General features: G+C 50.5%; 1 protein-coding gene across 1 annotated transcript in view; it reads left to right on the forward strand.

The window, feature by feature from the left end:
• The first annotated feature begins 910 nt into the window (after positions 1–910).
• The window catches only part of EHD3 (EH domain containing 3), a 33,756-nt gene continuing 11,663 nt past the window's right edge, over positions 911–23,003 (forward strand). The window contains exons 1-3 of the mRNA XM_032172616.2: positions 911–1,863; positions 12,922–13,098; positions 16,514–16,611. Coding sequence (XP_032028507.1) covers positions 1,637–1,863; positions 12,922–13,098; positions 16,514–16,611 — 502 coding nt within the window. The 5' untranslated portion in view covers positions 911–1,636. The remainder of the gene's footprint in view (positions 1,864–12,921; positions 13,099–16,513; positions 16,612–23,003) is intronic.

The raw sequence follows: 23,003 nt of genomic DNA on the forward strand, positions 1-23,003 counted from the left end.
CTTTCAGCCAGTTTATTATTGGGTTTAAACTCTCTATACACAATGCACTGCTTTTGCCTACACCTGGACAGTGTTCCCACTCACTCTCCTTAGTATGATGCTGGAGATAATATGATCTGCCATGAAGGTTAAATAAAGCAATGTTCACTGAGAACTTAGCCCAGGCCGCTGCACATGCTGAGCATTTTGTTAATGTAACAATGATTAGTAATAGCATTGTTATTGGTTCCCCATCTCTGGCAAAGCCTTTCATGCTTGGCCTCCCTCACTCTCTTCCACCTTCCTAAACCCTACACTCCAGCTATGTCAAACTGTTTACTCTGCCTTGGACACACCAAGTTCTCCCATGTTCCTCAAGCCTTTGCAAATGCTCCTTACGCTCCTAGAATAATGAATGTCGATTCATCATTTAGCATCCAGCTTACAGTCATGCTTTCCATGAAGCCTTCCTCAAATTAGCCACACAAAAGGAGTGACTCCTCCCTGTATTCCCATGACCCTCTGCACATGCCTCCTCTTTAAAGCCTGCTTTTACTGGAGTTCCTGGAAGGAGAGTCTGTTCAGCACTCATCTCTGTATCCACAGTCACCAAAATTGTATCTGCCCCATAATAAATGCCCAATACTTGCAGGGATTTTGCTTGTTGGCTTGTTTTGTTTTGCTGGAATGAATGAATAAATAAACGGGAACGATTTTGACTTCACCCTAAGCCTAGCTAAAAGTTTGGGTAGTGACAGTTTTGGTTATTTTGTGTAACCTGATAGTGGATCCTTCTTTCCACGCCAAAAAAAAAAAAAAATCCCCCAATACTAGAGTACCTGTTTTCCTAGGGAATTGACCTCAGCAACTGAAGGAGAGGCGATTCAAAGCAGGGAGGGTGACGAATAGGTCAACTTTGTCCTCGCAGCCGTCCCTGAGAGGGCGCTGTTCCCAAATCGAAGCCCCAGAGGCGGAGACTGAGACACCGGCACTCTCCCACTGGACTGGGTCAGCATCCCTCTCCCCGCGCGGTCGCAGGTCTGGAGCTGAGAGACTGCCCGCAAACATGGCGGCGCCCTGCGCGGCTTCCCGTCGCCGGGACCGTGGGGCCGGCCGTGCCTTGCCAGTACTAGGGAACTTCCTCCGCGCGCCGGCTTCCTGCCCAGCTGGCATTTAAACCAGAGCCTGGGGCTGCAGGATGCTGTTGCGGATGCGGAGCTGTCCGCGGGCTGGGCAGCGTCTCCGTCTCCCCTGAGCCGCCTCGGTCTGGCAGGAGCGGAGCCGAAGCATCCCTTGCTGCACGCAGGGCAAAGCAGGCGAGGGCTGGGGGCCGATCGGGGACCCCGGCATCTGGCAGTTTCCTTGCAGGTTCGACTTTAATTGCCAAGATTTCACCCCTCCTCCTCCAGCCCAGATTATTTATCCTCCCTCCGGCCTGGGCTGCTGGATGCAGCAGCGGCTGGGCTTGGTCCCAGGAGCAGGGAGAGTGCGCTCCCGGCCCTCCTAGCCGCGTACCCTGGCCATGGTGCGGCTGAGCCCCGCGCTTGGGTGAGGCGGCGGCGCGGCTCGGAGCCCGGCGGACCGGTCCTACGGGACGTCTTCCCCTGAGGAGGAGTCTTCCCCTGGGGCTGCGTGCCGGGGGCGAGCGGCGGCCGCGATGTTCAGCTGGCTGGGTACGGACGACCGCCGGAGGAAGGACCCCGAGGTTTTCCAGACGGTGAGTGAGGGGCTCAAGAAACTCTACAAGAGCAAGCTGCTGCCCTTGGAAGAGCATTACCGCTTCCACGAGTTCCACTCGCCCGCCCTGGAGGATGCCGACTTCGACAACAAGCCCATGGTTCTGCTGGTGGGCCAGTACTCCACTGGGAAGACCACCTTCATCAGGTGAGCTGGCCCAGGGTCCCGGCAGCCCACCCCGGAGCCCAGCGCCTAGTCCCTCCGGTTACTCCTGGTACTCCACCCCTGACAGGGGACCAATGGGAAGCCTTCAGTTGAGGGCCCTGAAGAGATCTGTGTTTGTGCAGGCATCAAAATCTTACCCCACAATTTTTGCTGGTCCCCCTTCCCATTCTGCCCAATACCCGTCCACTCTACTTGGCCCTTGGCTCTAGTGGTCAACCTGAAGTATTCAAGTGTAAAGCCATTCCTGGTCTCCCCATCTTATGGATGATTAAACCGAAGCCCAGGAGGCACAATGGAAGAGCTCCTGGTCTCTGGAGCACCTTTTGTTGATGGGGATGTCTTACGTCTTCACTTTTTAGCAACACATCATTCACGGGCAGAACCTCTTCCCTTGCTTTTCAGGGGGCTTGGCACTCACATGGGGGCCTCACAGTTGCAGCTGAGTTCTGATGGGTGCAGGCCTGGGAACGGACGTGCCCTGGGGATGCTACTTGTTCTCCTTTTATCATTTCCTTCTCTAAAGCAGAGCTCCTGTGTATGTATCTTGGAGACTCAACAGAAGCTGAGTCCAGAAGCAGAATTTTTTTTTTTTCCCCTTTCTCTTATTTGATCTTAATGGCTCAATAATAATATTAAAGACTCTTAGGGGTGGAAGGGAATTGGCATTGTCTCATCCAGTTGCTGACTTTGCAGGTGAGATAACCGAGGCGCAGAGAAGTTAAATGAATTGTGCAGAGCCATCTAAAGAGTGGGCAGCAGACCTGGGATGTAAGTCCTAGATGCATGTGAGGAGATGCTTGGCTAAACGCCTGTAACTCTGAGAATGAGTCATCCATTCCCTTCAATTACAGAATCCTTGGGCTGGAGGGAGGCTCAAGAAGTCAGTTTGTTCACCCTGCATTCAGAGAGGTCCACCAGAGGCCCTTCTTATCTTTAGAGAACAGGCTTCACCCCAGTCCTCAATCCTCCCAACTTCAAGGCCAGCCATTTTTCTTGGCCTCTTTTACAGCCATTCCAAACTGTTGAGAATGCTGTGGCCCTCTGTCTTAAGAGTTAGGCTCCCACAGCCTGAGAATGAAGTTTGGTAGCCCCCCAAAGTCAAGCGTGTTCATCTCCTGCAGAGGGTTTGGAAAGCAGGGGTACCCTTGTTCCTATTCCTTGGCTGTTGGAGCATCCATAGCATGTGAAATGCTGTGCTTTGTTTGGTGAGGAGTGCAGAAAAGTTAGCAGTCTAGTTACTAATTTTCTAGGTACTAATTTTCTCTAACATTGACCTTGTAATGCCAGCCTTCTGAAAGTAGCACCATGCTAATAGGTCATGTCTAAACACAACACCACACTGAGTTTGTCCTTGCAGAGTGCACAGCCTAGGGCTCAGCAGCTTTGAGAGGCCAAGTGATTTCTGAAGGAGTTTGGGAGGTGATGGGCCTGTTGGCTCTCGTATGTTTTATATTGATAGAACTGCAAGAGGCCTTAGAGATTAATCTAATCCATTGCTTCTTAACTTTCTATCTTTAGAAACATGTACATACATCCCAAATTTGCATATAATGTTGGGGGTCCAAGGGCCATCTTTGGACTTTAGGGTGGGAACCCCGATCTAAGCCATGCCCCTTGTTTTATTAAGCACCCATTGCTGCCAAAGGCACTTCAGAGCTGCCTGGGTTGCCTGCAGAGTTTCCTTCGTGAGCCCTGGCCTCCACTTGGCCCATTCATGCCTCAAGGGAAGTGCAGGCCATTTGCAGATGACCCTTGCCCTCTCACAGCCTTCCCTGGCTCTCTACACATATGGTATTTATAACCTTTCATACATTATCTGTAGCTTCTCCTTCCTGGTGTACAATCATTGACAAGACAACATCCATGCCTTAGCATCTCCGGGGACTCGCCCAGGGTCTCGGCTATAGGAGGTTCCCAGCAGACATTTTGCAGAATGCGAGGGAAGATGGGGAGAGGTGAGGATCCCCAAGCAGCAGACAGGTTTAAGCGCCTTTTGTCTGAGACACTCTCCCGGCTTTGCCTGAGTCATCACTGGCTGTTAACTGGGTCTAAGAAAGTGGCAGAGTCAAATTGCCACAGATGATTCCCTATCTGAGGGAGACAGCAAGACCGGGAGAGGCAGATCCCTCTTCTTTCTTATCCTCCATGTGCAATAGTTCCCTCTCCCCACTCATGTCAGCAACTGAATTTAGCTCATGTGTCAAAAGCTGTCTCCCCTTGAGGGAGTGTCAGCCAGCGCTGTAGGAGGGGTCGTACCACAGGGAACCCTCCAGAACCAAATCATGTACTTTTCTTCTTTCTCATAAAATCCAATAAACAGTTGTTTTTAATTGGAAAATATAGAAAAGAATAAATTTAAAGAAGAAAAAAGTCACCCATAATCCCATGACCTAGGAGAAGCTATTTTAATTTACATATAAAACATATAATTTATATATAAAATATATTTCCAGTATTTGTACCTATTTTATAGCACAGTTGAGATCATGCCGTACATATAATTTTGTATGCTGGCTTGTTTATTTTTGTTTTTGTTTTTGAGTTGGAGTCTCACTGTGTCACCCAGGCTGGAATACGATGGCACAATCTCGGCTCACTGCAACCTCCGCCTCCTGTGTTCAAGCGATTCGCCTGCCTTAGCCTCCCAAGTAGCTGGGGTTACAGGCACCCGCCACCACGCCTGGCTAATTTTTGTATTTTAAGTAGAGATGGGGTTTCGCCATGTTAGGCAGACTGGTCTCGAACTCCTGACCTCAGGGGATCCACCCACCTCAGCCTCCCAAAGTGCTGGGGATTACAGACGTGAGCCACTGCGTCTGGCCAGGTTTTCTTACTTATAGCATGAACATTTCCCATGTTATAAGCATTATTCGTAAGCATTATTTTTAACAACTGCATACTATTTCACTATTTGTATATACAATTATTCATTTAACTAATGAATAATAACTAATGAATAGCATTGTTTTTAACAGCTGCATACTATTTCATTGTGTGTATATACGATTCTTCATTTACTTAATCTACTCCTTTTGGACTATTTCTAATTTTTTGTTATTGTAGAATAATTCTGAATATCTCTGTGCATAATATTTTTTCCTATATTGTGTGTGGGGGGTTTTTTTGTTTTTTTTTTTTTTTATAGATTCCCAGAAGTGGAATTGCTAGGCCAAAAGTTGGGCAGAGTTTTGTTTAAATTATTTTTTAACTTTAAAATTTTTGTATTAAGAGGCATATTTTGCGGTTGTTTTCCGAGAGGGTGAGTTGACACTGCATCCCTTCCCCAGCGCGACTAAGGCTGCTCTGGGGTGGATAAGTGTGTCCATGCCTAGGTCTCAGAAGGCCTCCTCCCCTCCCTTCTCCCATCCCTGCTTCTCGCCTTGATTCTTGTCTCCATCGCAGGCCTGAACCTGTGAGGGGCCTTTTCCTCGGAAACAAAGGCTTGCCTCTTCATTCCCCTAGTTCTTGGCATTTTGCCCCTGAGGGTCCATCCACTTTCAGTTATATGTGCTTGCCACGGGGTCTGTTTCTTGTCTCAGGAAGAACACACAGAAAAGGACATTCTTCTAATAACTAATTAATGTGCTGTGATCTCTGCCTGAAATAACTTCCCTGTCCTAAGGCCCGGCAACACAGAGTAATAAAATAAACAGTAAATTGGCTTGGCGGCTGCCCTCTCCAACACAGGCTGCCTCTTTGGAGTACAGTAGCTCTGTGTCCCTCTGGCCCTGGCAGCATTTCCTCCTGTCTCTGCTATTCTTCTCCCTTTGCTATTTCTCTGCCTGGCATGCAGCCTTGAATCCCTCCTTCCTTAGACCATCTGGCCCCTGGTCACTCCTTCTTGCTGCCTACTTCTGTGGCCCCTTATTCTGCAGGTAGTGGAGGTGAGTAGCTGGCTGCTTCAGGGCTGAGGAAGGCCTGAGTACTTCCATGGGCCATGAGGGAGGCCTCCCTGGGCCTTGGCAGAGCTGAGATAGAGGCTCTAGTGTATTGGCTTGTGGGGCCTGGGGCTGCAGAGCTAAGTTGCCCTGGGCTCCATAGGAAGGCTGGGCTGGTCCCGAGGGTTGCACGGACCTTCTATCGTGTGACTTGGACCCTGAGGCATGAGCACATGGTGGGGCTGCTGGGATGGGAGTCCACCGTGAGGGCTACTGAGCTGGCCCTTTCAGCTTCTCCCACTTCAGGAGACTCCGCAACCTCCCACCCCAAAGGCGACTTGGCATTTGCTGTGGCTGCACCAGCTCTCATCACCACCCTGACATCCCCACCCCAGGCATTACAGTGCCACTGCACCGGGAAAGACGGTTCTCCAGAAAGCCGAAGGAATAGAGTGAGAGGGCCACCACCCCAATAGACCCACTCACTGCAAAGTCCATCCTGCCAGGCACAGCCCCTGCACCACCTTCAGCCCTGTCTACCCACCAAGGCCAGGCAATGTCCTGTGTCTGTCAGGGTTCTGATCTGCTGGGTCTCTAAATGGGCCTGGATGAAAATCCACCTGCTTCTTACAAGGCCTAAGTGTTACACAAGGAAGCAGAAGGCCTTAGGCCAGAGAAACTGTGTCTGCGTGCCTCAGCCTGACTTAGGGGCTGCCTTGAAAGTCAGGTGCCTGGCAGTCATCAGGAAAAGCATTTACTGGGAGGAGAAAGACCTTTGGGGAAGGGTCTCCCTCCCATTCCCATTGACAGTGGGACAAAGGCCATGGAACACAGTCCAAGTCAGCAGAATCCAGCTCCACCACTTCCTGCCCAGAGACCTGCTTAGGAAGGTCTGACAGAGGTCAGGCCACCTCCCCTTTCTGACCCGCAGTTTCCTTATCCATAAGATGCGAATAGTAATAACCGCCTCACAGCATTACTGACCGGATTTGGGGGGGGAGGCAGAACCAGTTTAGCACCAGCTGTGCTCCAGGCACCACGTATGGGACTTTATCATTTCCTCTCCTCTCTCAAGCTGACTCTCTAACATGAGACTTAGAGGCAGGCTCTCAGGAAGGTGCAGGAAGGCCCTTCTCCAGCACGAAGGGAAGGGCTGGAGAAGGGGCACATAGCTGAGCTCTGGGGACGATGCCGGGTAGTGCCCTAGGCGGGCTGGCCTGTCGCAAGGAGGCTGGACTGTCTGGCCACCAGATTCTCCTTCTTGCTGGAATCCCTTCGTCACATGGCTGAGGGTGCTTTCGACAGGGCCAATTATAGCTGCTCCAGGGAACACGGAGCTGACTCATGCCTCAACTTGGCTGTGGAGCGTCTCCCATCCACTTCCTCGCTTGTGTCTGTGGGGTGCGTTACAGTCTCCCTCAAACCCCATGAGGCCGACAGGGCGAGTACTATTATCCTGGACTCAGTCTGTCCTGTCTCCCCTCATTCTCGTGCATCCCCATCTCCACTGTTCCCACCCTGGCCTGAATTAACTTTTCTTTTTTCACACTGCTGTGGGAATGTTTTCTCCTGGCAACAGAGGCGATCTGTATCGCTTCCCATAAAGAATCAGTGCATGAGATTCCTCAATAGATTTTTCCTTTCTGGACACAGTGGTGGCTTTGTTACAGGGGCACCCGCTTCTGTAAGCCATACCCAAATGTCCCTGAGAATTTACCCCACCCGACTGTGCTGCCTGGACTTACTGGTGGCTTCATTAGACTCAGTGTTTCCCCAGACCCATGTGTGGTCAGCAAGTTTTGGGTCATGTGGGTTTAGCAGGACAAACCCTAGGCCCTTGCCTGACCACCTCGGGCTGCGGCCCTGTAACTTCCCCGGAAGCCACCCTGCTAGGCTGGGAAGCCTTCACTCATCTGCTGAGAACACCATGTCCCTCTCAGGGGTGGAATTTGAGACGCCTGTGTAAGAATGATCCTTCATCACTGCTGTTTGGCGCTGTTCATTCTGGGCATTTTTGAGGCTGCCCAGAGGCTGGTTCTTTTCAGCCCTCTCTATTTCAGCTGTCCCTGGAGCCTTTGATGATCCCTACTTCCCGCAATCCACTGTCGCTGCTCCCTTGCAGAGCCCTGCTTAGGGCTTCTCATCCACACACTCACTAGGTCAGGTGCCCGGGCAGGCAAAGATAGATGGGCTTTCCCAATCAGCATGGAATCTTTCTCATGAAGGGTAATCTTGCCCGACTGTTTGTAAATCCAGAAGTGTCCTTTTAGAGCCCATGGAGCCAGGGACCTGCTCTGATCACATGATAGCAGCAGCTTTGCGATGCCACATCCCAGTCACTGAGGCCAAGCAGGGAACCCCACGGCTGATATTTACAGAGATGAGTACACTCCTGCGTTTGTGGGCCTCAAAGCCTCACCTCTCCTCCAAGGCCTGGCCCTGCCTGCCACCTGCCAAACCATATTTCTTTGTGGCCTTCTTGTCCCATTCATTGTTCTAAAAGGGAGCTCAACCCTTTTGGCCTGTCCCTAAAGATGGCTGCATTTCCTGGTCAAGGCAGGAAAGGAGAGTGAGTATCGTGGTTAGGAGCATGAACTCCAATCCAAGTGCCAGGTTCAAATCGTAGCCTTGTTACTATTTACTGAGTGCATCACCTGGGGCACATCGTTTAACCTTCATCTCCTCCTCCTTCAAATGGAATGATAATCTAGGTAATTTAAGGTACTGGTTAAATGCTTAACTTTTGCAATGAATTTAATCCCCAGAACACCCTGTGAGATAGGTTTTCTTATTAGGTCCATTTGATGAGGAAGAGCATAGTGCTGACATCATAGTATGTGGGAAGGTGAAATGAGATAATCCATGGAAAGTTTAGAACAACGTCCGGCACGTCGCAGGTACTCAATCAGTCTGAACAATTACCCACCATGTTATGGAGGGAGGTACTGAGGTTCCCTGAGTTAAGTACCCCCTGGAGACCATAGCCCTCAAGGTTAGAGAAAGCAGGTTGGCTGGACCCAGGCCACTGAGATTCCCAGCTTCTCCCAGGAGGCCCTGAAGGAGAAGATATTCTGAGAAGGCAGGAAGTGCTAGCCAAGGGTACAGCTGTTAGGATTCACTCTCATCACAACCTCGGTGCCAGCTTTCAAAGTGATCCTCTGAGCAGAGGAAATCCTGCCCTCGCACTCTGATTATTGAACTGGGATCTGGAGGATCAGGGGCTTCCCAAGACAACCTGAAACCCATCTGTGCCCTGTGTGGCGGGTGGCCTTTGGACAGGAAGGCTTCAACTCTCAGCAGATCAGCAGCTTCCTCCAGGGCTGGCTGCCGAGGCTCCTCCTTGGGGACAGAGCCCATAGCAACCTGACTTTAACTACCATGGAACCGCAGAGTAAATTCACAGCTCAGAACGCTGCTCAAAGGCAAAAATGGGATGTTGATGAGTGGGAGGAAGCCCTGGCAAGCCTCCCTGGCCACCACCCCTCTGTGCAGACCAGGCCTGCTGCTGCAGTCCACCTGTGCTGGCCCACCTTAGGGAGTCACAGGATGGGCAGAGGGCTACGGCATGGGCCCTGGAGATGTGGCGTCTGGTACTAGCTCTGCTCTGTCGGCCTGTGAGGCAGTGATTTCCTCAGGGTAGAAGACAGTTGAAGAATAAAGGATTTGGTCAGACTGATGTGGGTGTGGATTCCAGCTCTGTTACTACCTGTTTAACTTTGAGAAGCCATGTAACCCTTCTAATCCTCAGTTTCCTCGGTGCCTGCCTATCTATAGGGCTGCTGTGAGAACCAAAGGAGATGCAGTTGTGAAAATATTTAGCATAATATGTGACACGTGGAAAGGCTATGGAGTGTCAGCAGTTACTTCAGTCAAATGAAAGGCTGGGTCCAGAGCAGGTTACCAACACTGGCTGGACCTAGAATGAGCTGGGTAGCTTGGAGAAGTAGCAGTGTCCAGGGCCCTACTCCTGATAGAGCAGTGAGCACCTCTGGGGAGTGGGGCCCAGACACCAAGAGCTAAAGCCTCACAGGGGGCTGGGATGTGCAGCAGGCTGAGGACCACCGACCAGGAGATCTCCAAGTTTCTTTCCCAACTTAACAGGGCCTCCTGGCTCTTCCCTCTGTGCATAACTACAAGCCCCCAAGATTTAAAGCAGGAGGGGGATTCTCAGCACTTGGGAAGAGCCCACCTCAAAGGTCTGCATTTGTTGGGCAACATCTCTTAGCTCCTGTCCATCAAGGCCTTGGAGGATGCCCCAGAGCTCTCCTCTGGCCGGTCCCAACCCAAGGTAGTTCTGAGCTCCTTTCTTCAGCCCAGCCTCATGCTGCTTGGCTCAAAGCTGTTCTGAGCTCCTAGAGGTCTGGCTGGTTCTTAGAGGCATTCGCATTCCCTGGCTCACCATGTGCCTCTGCTCTTGGCTTCTAAAGAGGACCATGGAGAGGGGTAGGGGACTTTGGGCTCTCACCATCCAGGCCCAGAGAACAGCAGAGGGTCACCTGCCTTCCGGGGCCACAGCCAGAAGCTCAGAGGAACAGTCCACTCGCCAGCCCCCTGTCCTTTCAGGAGTGGCCACCAACAAGGGGCAGAGCCATGTGGGTTTGAGTGACACCGGTGAGTACCACCCAGAAATGCATCCCTCAGGCAGCAGATCAGGGAACAGACTTTTAGAACAGAAGGCACCTGAGCTATCACATTGTCTAGCCTCTTAAAGGGAACAGAGGATAGGCCCCAGAGAGGGGAGGGGGCCTGCCTGAGGCTGCACAGTGGGTGAACAGGACCAGATCTTGGACCTCTGGCCCCCTCCTGGCCCACACTAAAGGACAGAAAGAGAACATGTTAAAAACCATTCCATAAAAATAAACAAACTCCCTTCCTCTTCTTCACCTCTCTGGTTGGGATAAGGTGTAAACTCCCCTACTGCCATTTGTCTTCCATCTAGGAAGAATTGAAATAGTTCAAATTTCAATTGGTAAATTTGAACTATTGGTTAAATTTTAGATGGCCAGCAATGTAGCCATTAAATTAGCCAGTAATAACCCATATAATGGAATTCTACGTTGTCATTAGGAGGAATAGATCTGTCCTGCTATGTCCTAAATATATTAAGCATTAAAAAAAACACGTGCATTGATAATATCCACGTGTTTTCATCACAGGATAAAATCATCACAGGATCTGTACATTCCTGCCTACACACATTACAACATCCTTCATGGTTACAAAGCATGCACACGTTGTGGGGAGGGGTGTGTGTATGGGTGTTGGGTGCAGAAGGAAGGCATTGACAGATAAAAGGTAACTTTTTGACAGCTATTTAGGTAGTGCAGGTAAAAAACCAAACACATATTTAAAAACATAGCACAATATAATCTCTATCTGGGAATCCCACCATATACTATTACATTTGTAATGAAATTGCCTAATACCTAAGGGCACAAGGGAGGACGCATTTGTTGAACATATCTGTTTTGCCAGGTACTATACAAGGCATTTTGAATGTAGTCTCTTCTTTGAAAGTTGGAATTAAATGGATAATGACAAGAACGATAGAATGAAAGGTGTGCAGGTTGCTTCTATGCTAAAAAATAAGATCAGGTGGCTGGGCGCGGTGGCTCATGCCTGTAATCTCAGCACTTTGGGATAGGCCGAGGCAGGTGGATCACCTGAGGTCAGGAGTTCAAGACCAGCCTGGCCAACATGGTGAAACCCCATCTCTACTGAAAATACAAAAAATTAGCCAGGCATGGTGGCGGGTGCCTGTTAATCCCAGCTACTCGGGAGGCTGAGGCAGAAGAATCACTTGAACCTGGGAGGGGAGGTTGCAGTGAGCTGAGATCATGCCATTGCACTCTAGCCTGGGTAACAAGAGCGAAACTCCACCTCAAAAAATAAATAAATAAATAAATAAATAAATAAAATCAGGCCAGGCATGGTGGCTCACACCTGTAATCCCACACTTTGAGAGGCCAAGGCGGGCGGATCACCTGAGGTCAGGAGCTCAAGACCAGATTGGCCAATATGGTGAAACCCCATCTCTACAAAAAATACAAAAAAAATAGCCAGGCATGGTGGCAGGCATCTGTAATTCTAGCTACTCCAGAGGCTGAAGCAGGAGACTCACTTGAACCCGGGAGGTGGAGGTTGTAGTGAGCTGAGAACACGCCACTACACTCCAGCCTGGGTGACAGAGTGACATTCCATCTCAACAAAATAAATAAATAAGATCATAAATGTGTAGATCTGTGTGAACACTTAATAACATAGTACTTGTATGCATGGAACATTTCTAGAAGGATACAAGATACAAAATACAGATACTAGAGGTGTAAGATAGGATGGAGATTCATTTTTCTTTCTTTCTTTTTTTTTTTTTTTTTTGAGACGGAGTTTTGCTCTTGTTGCCCAGGCTGTAGTGCAATGGCGTGATCTTGACTCACTGCGACCTCTGTCTCCCGGGTTCAGATGATTCTCCTGCCTCAGCCTCCCTAGTAGCTGGGTTTAGAGGCGCCTGCCACCATGCCCAGCTAATTTTTGTATTTTTAGTAGAGACGGGGTTTCACCATGTTGGCCAGGCTGGTCTTGAACTCCTGACCTTGTGATCCACCCGCCTTGACCTCCCAAAGTGCTGAGATTACAGGTGTGAGCCACCGCTCCCGGCCAGAGATTCACTTTTCATAATGTACCTTTTATATTGTTTGTATTTTGTATCATATATGAGCTATTTTTATATTAAAGAACTAACCGGTTAAATAAAGACCTATGAAAAGCCAGCAGAGTCTATGGAAGGTTTAGTTCTAACCATGCCTTTGTGTGGGTACTTCAGCAGGTTACCTTCAGTTGTGGAGTCTGTAACACTTTGTGTAAGAATCATTTCAATCCATGCTTTGTTTCTTAGCCCAACCTTGCTCCTTCCACCCCCACCCACCAGCCCCCAACTGATTGAGAGAGGGAAAAAGATAAGGACCAAAAAACAGAATATTTTAAGTTCAGCTGAAATTCCACCTCCTCTACAAAGTTCTTTGGACTTGTTATCCAGCAGGCATTTCTCCCAGCCATGAGATCTTGCTGCTGTGGCCCTGCCCTCCCCGCTGACTCGCATGTTGTCTGCCATGTTGATCTTTGAGCAGAACACCTGCATTAGGACTCTGCTCCTTCCTGCTAGGTACCTGCTGGAACAGGATTTCCCAGGCATGAGGATTGGGCCTGAGCCCACCACAGACTCCTTCATTGCGGTGATGCAGGGAGACATGGAGGGGATCATCCCTGGGAACGCCCTGGTGGTGGATCCCAAGAAACCCTTCAGGAAACTCAATGCCTTTGGCAACGCCTTCTTGAACAGGTGAGTGTGGAGAGGAACGCAACACTTTGGGGTGCTCTCTTCTCTTCTTGGAGTGTGGGGCGTGAAAGAACAGTAGGCAGGGGCTTGGGAGGCTTGGTGCCTAGAGCCTCCTGTCAATCTTTCCATACCTAGATTGTCCCTTGCTTGCTGAGAGTGTAACTGAGTCAGTTGTAAGATGCAGCAGCTGCAAATGCTGGGCTGATTCCTCCTTATCAGGGAGCAGAGAAGGATACAACATTGACTTAGGTCACATTCCCCTACCCTGCATCTACCCCTAGTGAAAGCAGAGGAGGATGCTCCATATAGTTCCCAGCATTTGCCTAAACATGCAGTGGTTGGGATTTGTATCCAACTGGAAGGAGGCAGACGAAGGTTCTTTTTTGTTCACGGATATTGTTCCTACCTGGTGGGAAGAACCCTGGACTTAAGAGGGAAGCCTTGGGTTTGAGCACTAACTCTTCTACTAAATTAAATGACCTTGCACAGGTCACCTCTCTTCCCCTCGGACAAGTTCAGCCTTGCAGATACCAAGATTGTCGTGATGATTTGAATGGAGAAAGCTCTAGGAATGCTTGGCAAACTAATCTGGGCCTTCACGTTAATTATTCTGTTTAACCAGAATGCAGGCTGATCCCCTGCTCACACTTATTTCACTTATAAATCCAGTTTCACATGTGCATGGTAAATACTTTGAAAATAATTTTAAAACTACTTTTTCTAATTGGAGGTGTTTAGAGGTAATGAATACAGGCTTTGCCTTCAGGTAGACCTGGGTTCAAGTCCTGCCTAATACTGTGGCTCTTGAACAAGTTACAAAACTTATTTGTTTCTAATTTTTCCCACCTGTAAAATAGGATAATAGGAGTTAAAGGAGAAATAAGTGGGATAGTGAACAGAAAACACTTCGTGCCTGGCACATAGTAACCAACAGGTTAGTTAGTGATAGTGTTATGTCCTGTTTCATTTGATTCCTTAATTGTTTAGTGAATGGAATAGGCATCTGCTGTGGCCATTTTTCAGTTGTAGAAGTTGAGGCTCATTGCCCAAAGGATTCTTGATGTCTCTTATCCCAAATAATTTGTGTGTGTGTGTGTGTGTGTGTGTGTATGTGTGTGTGAGATGGAGTTTCACTCTTGTTGCCCAGGCTGGAGTGCAATGGCGTGATCTCGGCTCATTGCAACCTCTGCCTTCCAGGTCCAAGCAATTCTCCTGCCTCAGCCTCCTGAGTAGCTGGGATTACAGGCATGTGCCACCACGCGTGACTAATTTTGTATTTTTTTTTTTTTTTAGTAGAGACAGGGTTTCTCCATGTTGGTCAGGCTGGTCTTGGACTCCCAACCTCAGGTGATCCACCTGCCTCAGCCTCCCAAAGTGCTGGGATTACAGGTGTGAGCCACCGTGCCCAGCCCCAAATAATATTTTTTATAAACCTATGAACTTGTCTCTGACCTTTCTTGTAGTGACGTGGAGTCAATAACAGTCTGAGACAGGGACGGGGAGACGACCACATGAATGAAATGTGGAACTGTGAGTGGCCAAGGTGTGCACCCAGAGTAGGGAGCAGAGGAAGGGTCACGCTGAGAAATCTTGGGAACTTGGCCTGGCAGAGAGAGAGGCCCAGGCATGGGGCTTGGTTTATGTCAGGAATGAAGCTGAGGTCCGTTTAGGAAGAATGAGGAGGTCATGGTGGTAAGGTGCAGTGGGGCAGGCATCCTGGAGTCCAGGGGTGTCTCTGATAACTGGAACTGAGTAAGGAGGTCCTGGATGCCCAAAATGCTAAAATGCATAAATGGAGGGGGTGGGATGAGCATGATTCAGGAGAATGAGTTGCTGGAGCTGAAGAGAAGCAGGGATATCTGAGCAAGGGGGTAGGCGGTGAATTTGATTTTGGACACATTGAGTTTGCAGTGTTGGTGAGTCAGCTGAGGAGCATCGTCCTATCTGAAGGCAGCGAGGAGGAGCTGGACCCCAGGGGAGATGAGGGAACAGCCAGGGGGAGACAAGAGGAAACTGGGCTCATCACATGAAAGGAGTACAGGTTTAGTGGTTACTGCCATTTTGGGATAATTGTGCTTATAATGATATAGTGTATTGTATTATATGTAATAGCGTATAGCCTATTATGATAACAGAATTTAAGTGATTGCCATCATATGCTGGGTGCATTGCTGAGAGCTGAGCGCCCTTATGTCATTAATCAAACCCAGCAAGTCTCATTAACTCCATCGTTAAATTTATTGAAACCAGGAAGTGTGGGTGAGGTTGGGTGGGGGTGGTTTAATTTGAGTAAAGACACCTCTTTGAATATTATTATCTTCATCTAGAAAGTGATAAAATGTAAATAATCCATTCCCGCAAATGTTGTGTGTTGTGTGAAGAAAATATGAGAGAGAAAGGAAAAAATATATAAATCTTTACAGTGGTTCCTTTTTTTTTTTTTTTTTTGAGATGAGGTCTTGCTCTGTTGCCCAGGCTGAAGTGCAGTGGCGTGATCTCAGCTCACTATAGCCCCCGCCTCCTGGGTTCAAGCAATTTTCCCGCCTCAGCCTCCTGAACAGCTGGGGTTACAGGCATGTGCCACCACGCCTGGCTAATTTTTGTATTTTTAGTAGAGACAGGGTTTCACCATGTTGGCCAGGCTGGTCACGAACTCCTGGCCTCAAGTGATCCGCCCACCTCAGCCTCCCAAAGTGCTGAGTTTACATACAGGTGTCTGCATTTTAAGCCAGCCAGGCTTGTGATCCTCTGGCCATAGCACCCAGCCTGTTACCTTGCACAGAGTAGGGCTTCAGTTACTGTTGAATGATACCCCATTTACAAATGAGGACATAAACAGAGAAGCACAGCCACTTTGCCCACGAGGATCAAATCAGGAGGATCCCCAGACCCTGACTCTGTGCAGTGATGACTTGGGACAGACCCTTGAAGTCCCTCCTGCCCCGCTAGTCCCTAGGGGCTCATATGAAGAGGAGCCAGGGGGTCTTCAAATTGACTGTCTAAAGAAGCTAAGGTTCCTAGAGAGGGCCAAGCTAAGTGGAGTTATTCAAGGCAAGGAGGTAGCTGACCAAGGAGAAACTAAGGACTTGGGGCTGTAAGAATTAAACCCAGGCTTTGATCACACATGAAGACGGGATGTTGCTATGGAGTAGCCCTGCTTGCTGGTCACACAGCATTTTACCAAACACACCCGGGTGCAGGGCGCTCTAACACTGGATGTGGGGAGAAGCAAGAGGACTGGGGTTCAGCCCTGGGTCAGCTGTCAGCCATGCCCTGAACTGGGCAAGCCCATGGTGAACTAAACCCTTCAGGATGCACCTGCAGCTCACCTGAGAGAGACAAAACAGGTGGTTGGAGTCATGGGGCTGGGTCATGAAAGGTGGGCAAGTACTCACCCAGGTTACCTCTGCCCATGCAGGTTCGTGTGTGCCCAGCTACCCAACCCTGTGCTGGAGAGCATCAGCGTCATCGACACACCAGGGATCCTCTCCGGGGAGAAGCAGAGGATCAGCCGGGGTAAGCAACCTGCCTGAGGGGTGTTGGCTGTGGGCTCCATGGTTCTGGCATGTTCAGTCTCTTACATACCAGAAGAGAAGCACCTAGGGCCATGCTGTCCCTTGGCGAGGCGGCACTTCTCCTATGCTGTGTGGGATCATTTTACCTGGGGCAGTCCTAGGCAGGGGTTGGGAGAGGAATTCAGGTCCACCGTAGCTCAGGAGACAGCTGGCCTCAGTCTTCTCATCTGTAACATGAAGACATCAATATCAGTCTCACCTCATTGGGTTTATTCATGCTACAAGAGGCACCTTCCATGGCCCTGACCCTGACTTGCTTCTTAAGTTCCTGGGGAGCTTGCAGCTCTGCAGGGCAGCCAAATGCATACAGAGAAATTTAGCTCAATGGTATCAGTGCTCTGAGTCACAAAAGGAGGGAACCAGGTAGTAAAGCACTTCGAAAACTGTTGACTCCAGAAAAATACGGGATAATTGCTCATTAAAGGAGGCTGCCTCGTATGGTGGTTAGAAGACAGGACTCTGGAGTCAGGCTGGCAAGGTTCTAAGCCTGCCTCTGCCACTTCCTAGCACAGTGACCCTCAGCAGGTTTCTTTATTTCAGTTACTTTATCTGAAAAATGGTGTAGGGTGGCGGGAGCAGGTGGGGTGGGAATAGTACTATCCAACTTATAGAGTTGTTTGAAGATTAAAAGAAATGCTTAAGATAGAAAGCCTTTTCTGGTTGGCACATAGCAAGTACCTAGTAACCATGAGGGATTATAGATTATCATCATCATCATCGTTGTTTTCTTTTTTTTTTTTTTTTGAGACAGAGTCTCACTCTGTTGCCAGGCTGCAGTGCGGTAGCACGATCTCAGCTCACCACAACCTCTGCCTCTCAGGTTCAAGCAATTCTCCTGCCTCAGCCTCCCAAGTAGCTGGGATTACAGGCATGCACCACCACACCCAGCTAATTTTTTGTATTTTTAGTAAAGACGGGGTTTTATCATCTCCTGACCTCGTGATCTACCCACCTTGGCCTCCCAAAGTGTTGGGATTACAGGCAGGAACCACCGCACCCGGCCTGTTTTCTTTTTTCTAACTCTAAAATGCTAGGCAGATGCTGTCAAAAGCTAAAAACAACTGCTCTGGGCCCCCACCCCCAGCCTGTCCTGCCACAGTTTGCTGAGTGTCCTGCATAGCCCCCTACCCTCTCTGTGCCATGTGTTGTATCTCTGGCAAGAAAATCAGATGATGCCTCGCCCACCCCAGTATTGGAGCTAGTTGCCAGGGCTGGAGCCACATCAGCACTCAGAAGTCAGCCTGTGGGTAAGGGAGGGCTTTGAACTGCTGGGGATCTTTGGGAAGCAGCTAGAACTCTTGCTTGAATGGACCTAGGTAGGTGACTGTCTGCATGTGCCTTCACCCTCTGTGCTCTGTGGCTCTGGCTGGGACACAGATCTGCCCTGCCCATGTCTGTGCCACCATAGTGGGGCCCAGAAACCTTTGCTCTTTCTGCAAGAGCATGGCCTGCCCAGGACAGCACTGCTCACTCTAGATCCCTAAGAGGAGAGATCACAGCCTCATAGTGTGACAGGCCAGTGCTCCTGCAGTTGTGTATTGACGAGGCCCAAGTGGTGCAGGCCCTTGGCCCAGGTGCAGGCCACTAGTGCCAAACCTGGGCTTCTGTCTAGCGCTCCTGTGAGCTGCCTTGGTGTCCTCTCTGCAGAAAGCAGCTCTCTTCTGATGAGGGCAGGTGTGTGGTACAGGGCCAGGCTCGGGTCTTTCAGGCTACACTATGGCAATGTGTGAGCTGCCATCGCTGGGAGTGGAAAGGGAAGACAGTGAGAGAGGCCCTTCAGGTCAGCAGCCTGCTCAAGGGCCAGGTTAACCCCAGTCAGCCCTCCAGGGAAGACACAGCCTGGAGTCCTCATCCTGTAGCAGGTGGGAGGGAGTGGGGAGGCTGAACATCCTGAGAGGAAAGCCCTGCCCTCCCTCCTCACCACCTCTTGCTTTGCTTAGGAGGTGAGACCTGGGGAAGAAGAGGGGAAATGAAGCAGCTGAGTCAGGAGGGACTTGGGAAACTGTGTTAGCAGTTCCTGTAATTGGTGGCCTGTGAATTCTGGGACATCACAGTGTCCCCTGGGAAGGGGGTCTTGGGAGACTTGATCTCCTGGCTCCCTATCTCTGGGCTGTATGGTGGAGGTGATAGGGAGCTGGAACCCCTGGCCTGGGAAAATGGGGATGTCTGAGCCTCCCTCCTTCCAGCCGGCACGCACGCTGTAAGCGCCTGGCTCCCTGTTCAGGGCCCTGTGGAGGGACAGCACGAGTGGTTACTCTGTCTTGCTTTGGTTTGTTTCCCAGAGCACCCCCCTTCTCCTAACCCACCTATTCCCAACCCCAAGTGGTTCATCTGGGGTTCACCCTGCGTTTAGGCCTAAAGGGGATTTGCTGTTTCACTCAGGCAGCTCAGGACTCCTCCAGGAAGGCTGGGGAAAGCCACCCCTTCCCAGTGTGAACTCCCTGGGGGACGTGCACATGTGCACCTGCAAGGCCAGTGCAGCCTGACCAGCGGGTCCAGAGAGGCCTCCAGCCTCTGCAGTTTCCAAGGACACTGTACTAGGAGTTCAGAGTTCTGCGCTTTAGAACCTGTGTGTGTCTCAACAGGTCACATTTTCACTGTCCCCATGTCTAACAAGGGGTAACGATATGCACCACACAGCCTTCTTGTGAGGTCCATAGACCATATGAAAACACAGGCCATAGCCCTGGGTCTGGATCACCATGAGCTACCTTCCTCCCTCCCTCCCTGTCAGTTGACACCACCTATCATACAATCCCAGAGTAATCTGTGTGAATAGTTTCCTTTGTAGTTGTGCAGTGCACAGCCTGTGCACCTGTATGTGGCAGGCTGGTTCCCAGGGACTCCTGCCTTCCTCAGTTCCTATCCTATTCTATTCTTTTCCTATTTCTGTTTTTGTTGTTGTTGTTGTTGTTGCTGTTGTTGTTGTTGTTTTGAGATGGAGTCTCACTGTGTCGCCAAGCTGGAGTGCAGTGGGCAATCTCAGCTCACTGCAACCTCTGCCTCCTGAGTTCAAGCAATTCTCCTGCCTCAGCCTCCTGAGTAGCTGGGACTACAGGCATGTGCCACCACACCCAGCTAATTTTTGTATTTTTAGTAGAGACGAGGTTTCACTACCTCTCTCCTGCCTTTATCTTTGGACCCCAGTGACTGCCTTAAGCAAATTAGGCCCTTGGTGTTCTTGCCTGCACTTCCTAATGCCTCCCACCCCACATTGACTAAGCCCCAGGTGCCCCTACCTCTGGGAGAAATGATGGCCCCAGGAGTGGCTTTGCAGGCCAGTTTATTTTCTGCTTTCCTGAGTCCAGACTGTAAATGCAGCTGCTGGCAAAAGCAGCCTGCGTTAAAAACAAGAGCTAGAACTGGGCTGCTGGTGCCTGGGGCGGTGCTGACCTCAGCACCCTGAGGAGACCAGGATAGTTGGGGGAAGGGTGTCAGACACCCTCAGTTATCTGTGGCTCACCCCAAACGAGGAAAGTTTCCAGGGTGCAGGGCCCAACATCTTTCTTTCTCACAATTGGCCTTAGAACACATAGTTGCAGTTTAAACTGACACACATAGACCCTCCCCCACCCATACCTCCTTTTACGCACACACCCACACCCACACATGCATACACACTCCTCATACATATATCCCGGACATATACACAACTCCCCTCTTCCCCACAGCAACCCTCCCACCACCCCACACACACACACACACACACACAAATATATGCATAGAACCAAACTTGCTTTCTCATGGCTTCTTGCCTGGGGCTCCAAGAGCTCTGGGTTTGGCCACAGAGCAGACTAGGTGCTTCTCGCCTTACTCCAGCCAGCCCAGGCCAGGACCGGACACCCTCGCTCCCTGGGAGAGTCCTGCCAACTATGTCCTACACGAGGGCATCTAGAGCCTGAAACTCAGCCCACCTTCTGCTCACTGAGCCTCATACCTGGCGCAGGGCTGTGTCTCACCAGGTAAAAAGGGGCATGGTTATCAAGTCGGCACAGAGGCCCCTGCTGGCCACATTAGACTGCCTTTTCTGCAAAGTGAGCTGCTTCCCAGGGCTCCACGACCTCAGGCTTCACAGGAAGGAGCGCTTGGGCCCCAGGCTGGACTAGGGCGGCAAAGGGTCATCCTTGCTCAGGGTGTGGACCCTCTACTGGGCCTGGGGCGGGGTATGTCTTGTAGGAAGAAGGGTGGGGTGCCCAGGAAGCTGATTCTGGGAGGTCCTGGGCCAGCACTTGTCTCTGGATGCAGATGCATTGGGCTGGGCAGGGGAGGAAGACAGGGAGGTGGTTCCTGGAAGTGGCAGGATGTGCCCCAGCCTGGCTCATTACCGGGAAGAAGTGAGGATGCAGCAGGAGTGGGAGGGTTCCAGAAGGCTGAGTGTCCTGAGCTTAGGAACCACATTTCCTGGCTGCTTCCCAGCTAGAAATCCCCGCAGGCGCCACCTTAGGAAAGCAGGGTGGGGCTTTGTGCTCACATCACAGACTGCACAGCTTGAAGCTCCTCCCCACAGGCCCCTTCCTGCACAGGTGAGCTCAGTAGGGCCAGAGCAGTTTGAAAATTTGCCCGGATCACACATCTAGATTGGGAACTCTGGTCTCCCTATTCCTGGTCCAGTGGCTTCTCAGCACATTATCATCACCTGCCCAGGAAGAGCACAGGGGGTAGGAATGAGGGCAAACCTCTCATCTCCGAGTTTCCTCTAGGGGTCCTTAGGGCTCAGACCTTGGCAGGTCTGGGCTGATCCTTGCAGCCTCACATTCCTAGCCCATCCACGGCACCCTCATTGGAGCACAGCCTGCACTTAAAGGCCTCTGGGTCTTCCCAGACTATGTGCTGGTACAGGCATGCCTGTGTGGGCGCTCCCATGCCTGGGCAGAGCAGCCGAGTCCTGACGCCCTTCACAAGGCCTTGCCAACCATCTGCTTGGGCCGCTCTTTGCCGTTACTTCTGGGAAGCATCTAATGTGGCATTTCTTCACCATTGTCAGCCAAACTCTTCCCACGTTTTGGAAATTGATGGCTTGTTATTCATCTTTTGCTCAAATGTCTTTAATTTTTGACAGATTTTTTTGGAGAGGGATGGGGTTTTGTATGTACCCACCACAAGTGAGTGCCTGGTTTGAGGGCTCAGGCTCTGAGCTGCAGGCTCACATGGTTGTGAGCTATTATAAAAAGAGAACGTGGGTTGCAAGTCAAGGAGCTGGGTTCCAGGCCTGAGTTTGCCACCACCTGGCTGTGTGAGCTTGGGCAAGCCCCTTAATCTCTTTGTGTCCAGATTCCCTGTCCTGTAAGATGTGTATGCCCTACTTACCTCCTGGGATACAGACAATTATGAAGAGCAAATGAGGTCATGTGGCTGGAAACCCGAAGAAGTATGCTGCCCTGTGAGGGCCCAGGCACTGCATGTCAGACCACGAAGGAAGCTGGCGGGTGAGGTAGGGGTGGCTTTCCTTACTGTGTTTGTCTGATTGATTTCCTCCTGCCTGGCATTACTTCAAAGTGCTTTCTTTCCAGTCCTCTGGAGCCTCGGATTGGAGGGGACCACAGATCCCTGCAGGCTGCCCAGTCTCCAGGCCTGGAGCTGGCTGACTAGACCTCTTAGAGCCAGCAGACTTGTGCTATGAAGTCCAGGAAGGGCAGCTTCTCTGCTCTGTCTATTGGGGCTTGAATCTCCCCTCACTCACCAGTCCATATTTCATGAACCCTTGGGCTGCCGCAGGTGCCCAAGACCTACCATTGTGGGTCTCAGAGCCATTGCTGGGACCAGAGAGGGGAAGGGGGCCTGTCACTGGCCATGGTGCTCACCGCAGCTGCTGAGGCAGTCTGTGCTGTCAGATCTTGTTGCCACGGCTCTACCACAGAGCCCTCATTCAGCTCTACCACAGATCCCTCATTCAGTCATTTGTTATCCCTATTTTGCAGCTGAGAAAATTGAGGTTCAGATTTGCCAAATAAATGAGAAAGCTAATCCTATACCATTCCCTTTTTCTTACTGGGTCCAGTCCATACCTTTGAGATACCACCATTCCTAGATCTGCACCTAAGTCCAGGCCAAGTGAACAACTAAATATCCACCCTGCAGATGACACAGGCTCGAGGTTAGCCAGGAGCAGGGAGGTCAAGCTTCAGAGCAACCCATGGAGTCATTGCTTGATGGTCATGGTCTTCACAGCCACAGCCAGCTGGAAGCTTCTGGCATTACTGAGTCTGTAATTGGATAGCAGCTTGCCAGAGCAAGTAGGAGGCCTCTGCTTATAAAATCATAGAAAGAGTTCCCAGAAGCCCTTGGCCTATCCTCAGGCAGAGGCAGACTTCACACAGGCATCCCCGAGGCCTG

This window comes from Hylobates moloch, unplaced genomic scaffold, assembly GCF_009828535.3.
Source record: "Hylobates moloch isolate HMO894 unplaced genomic scaffold, HMol_V3 SCAFFOLD_13, whole genome shotgun sequence".
NCBI classification, from domain to species: Eukaryota; Metazoa; Chordata; class Mammalia; order Primates; family Hylobatidae; genus Hylobates; species Hylobates moloch.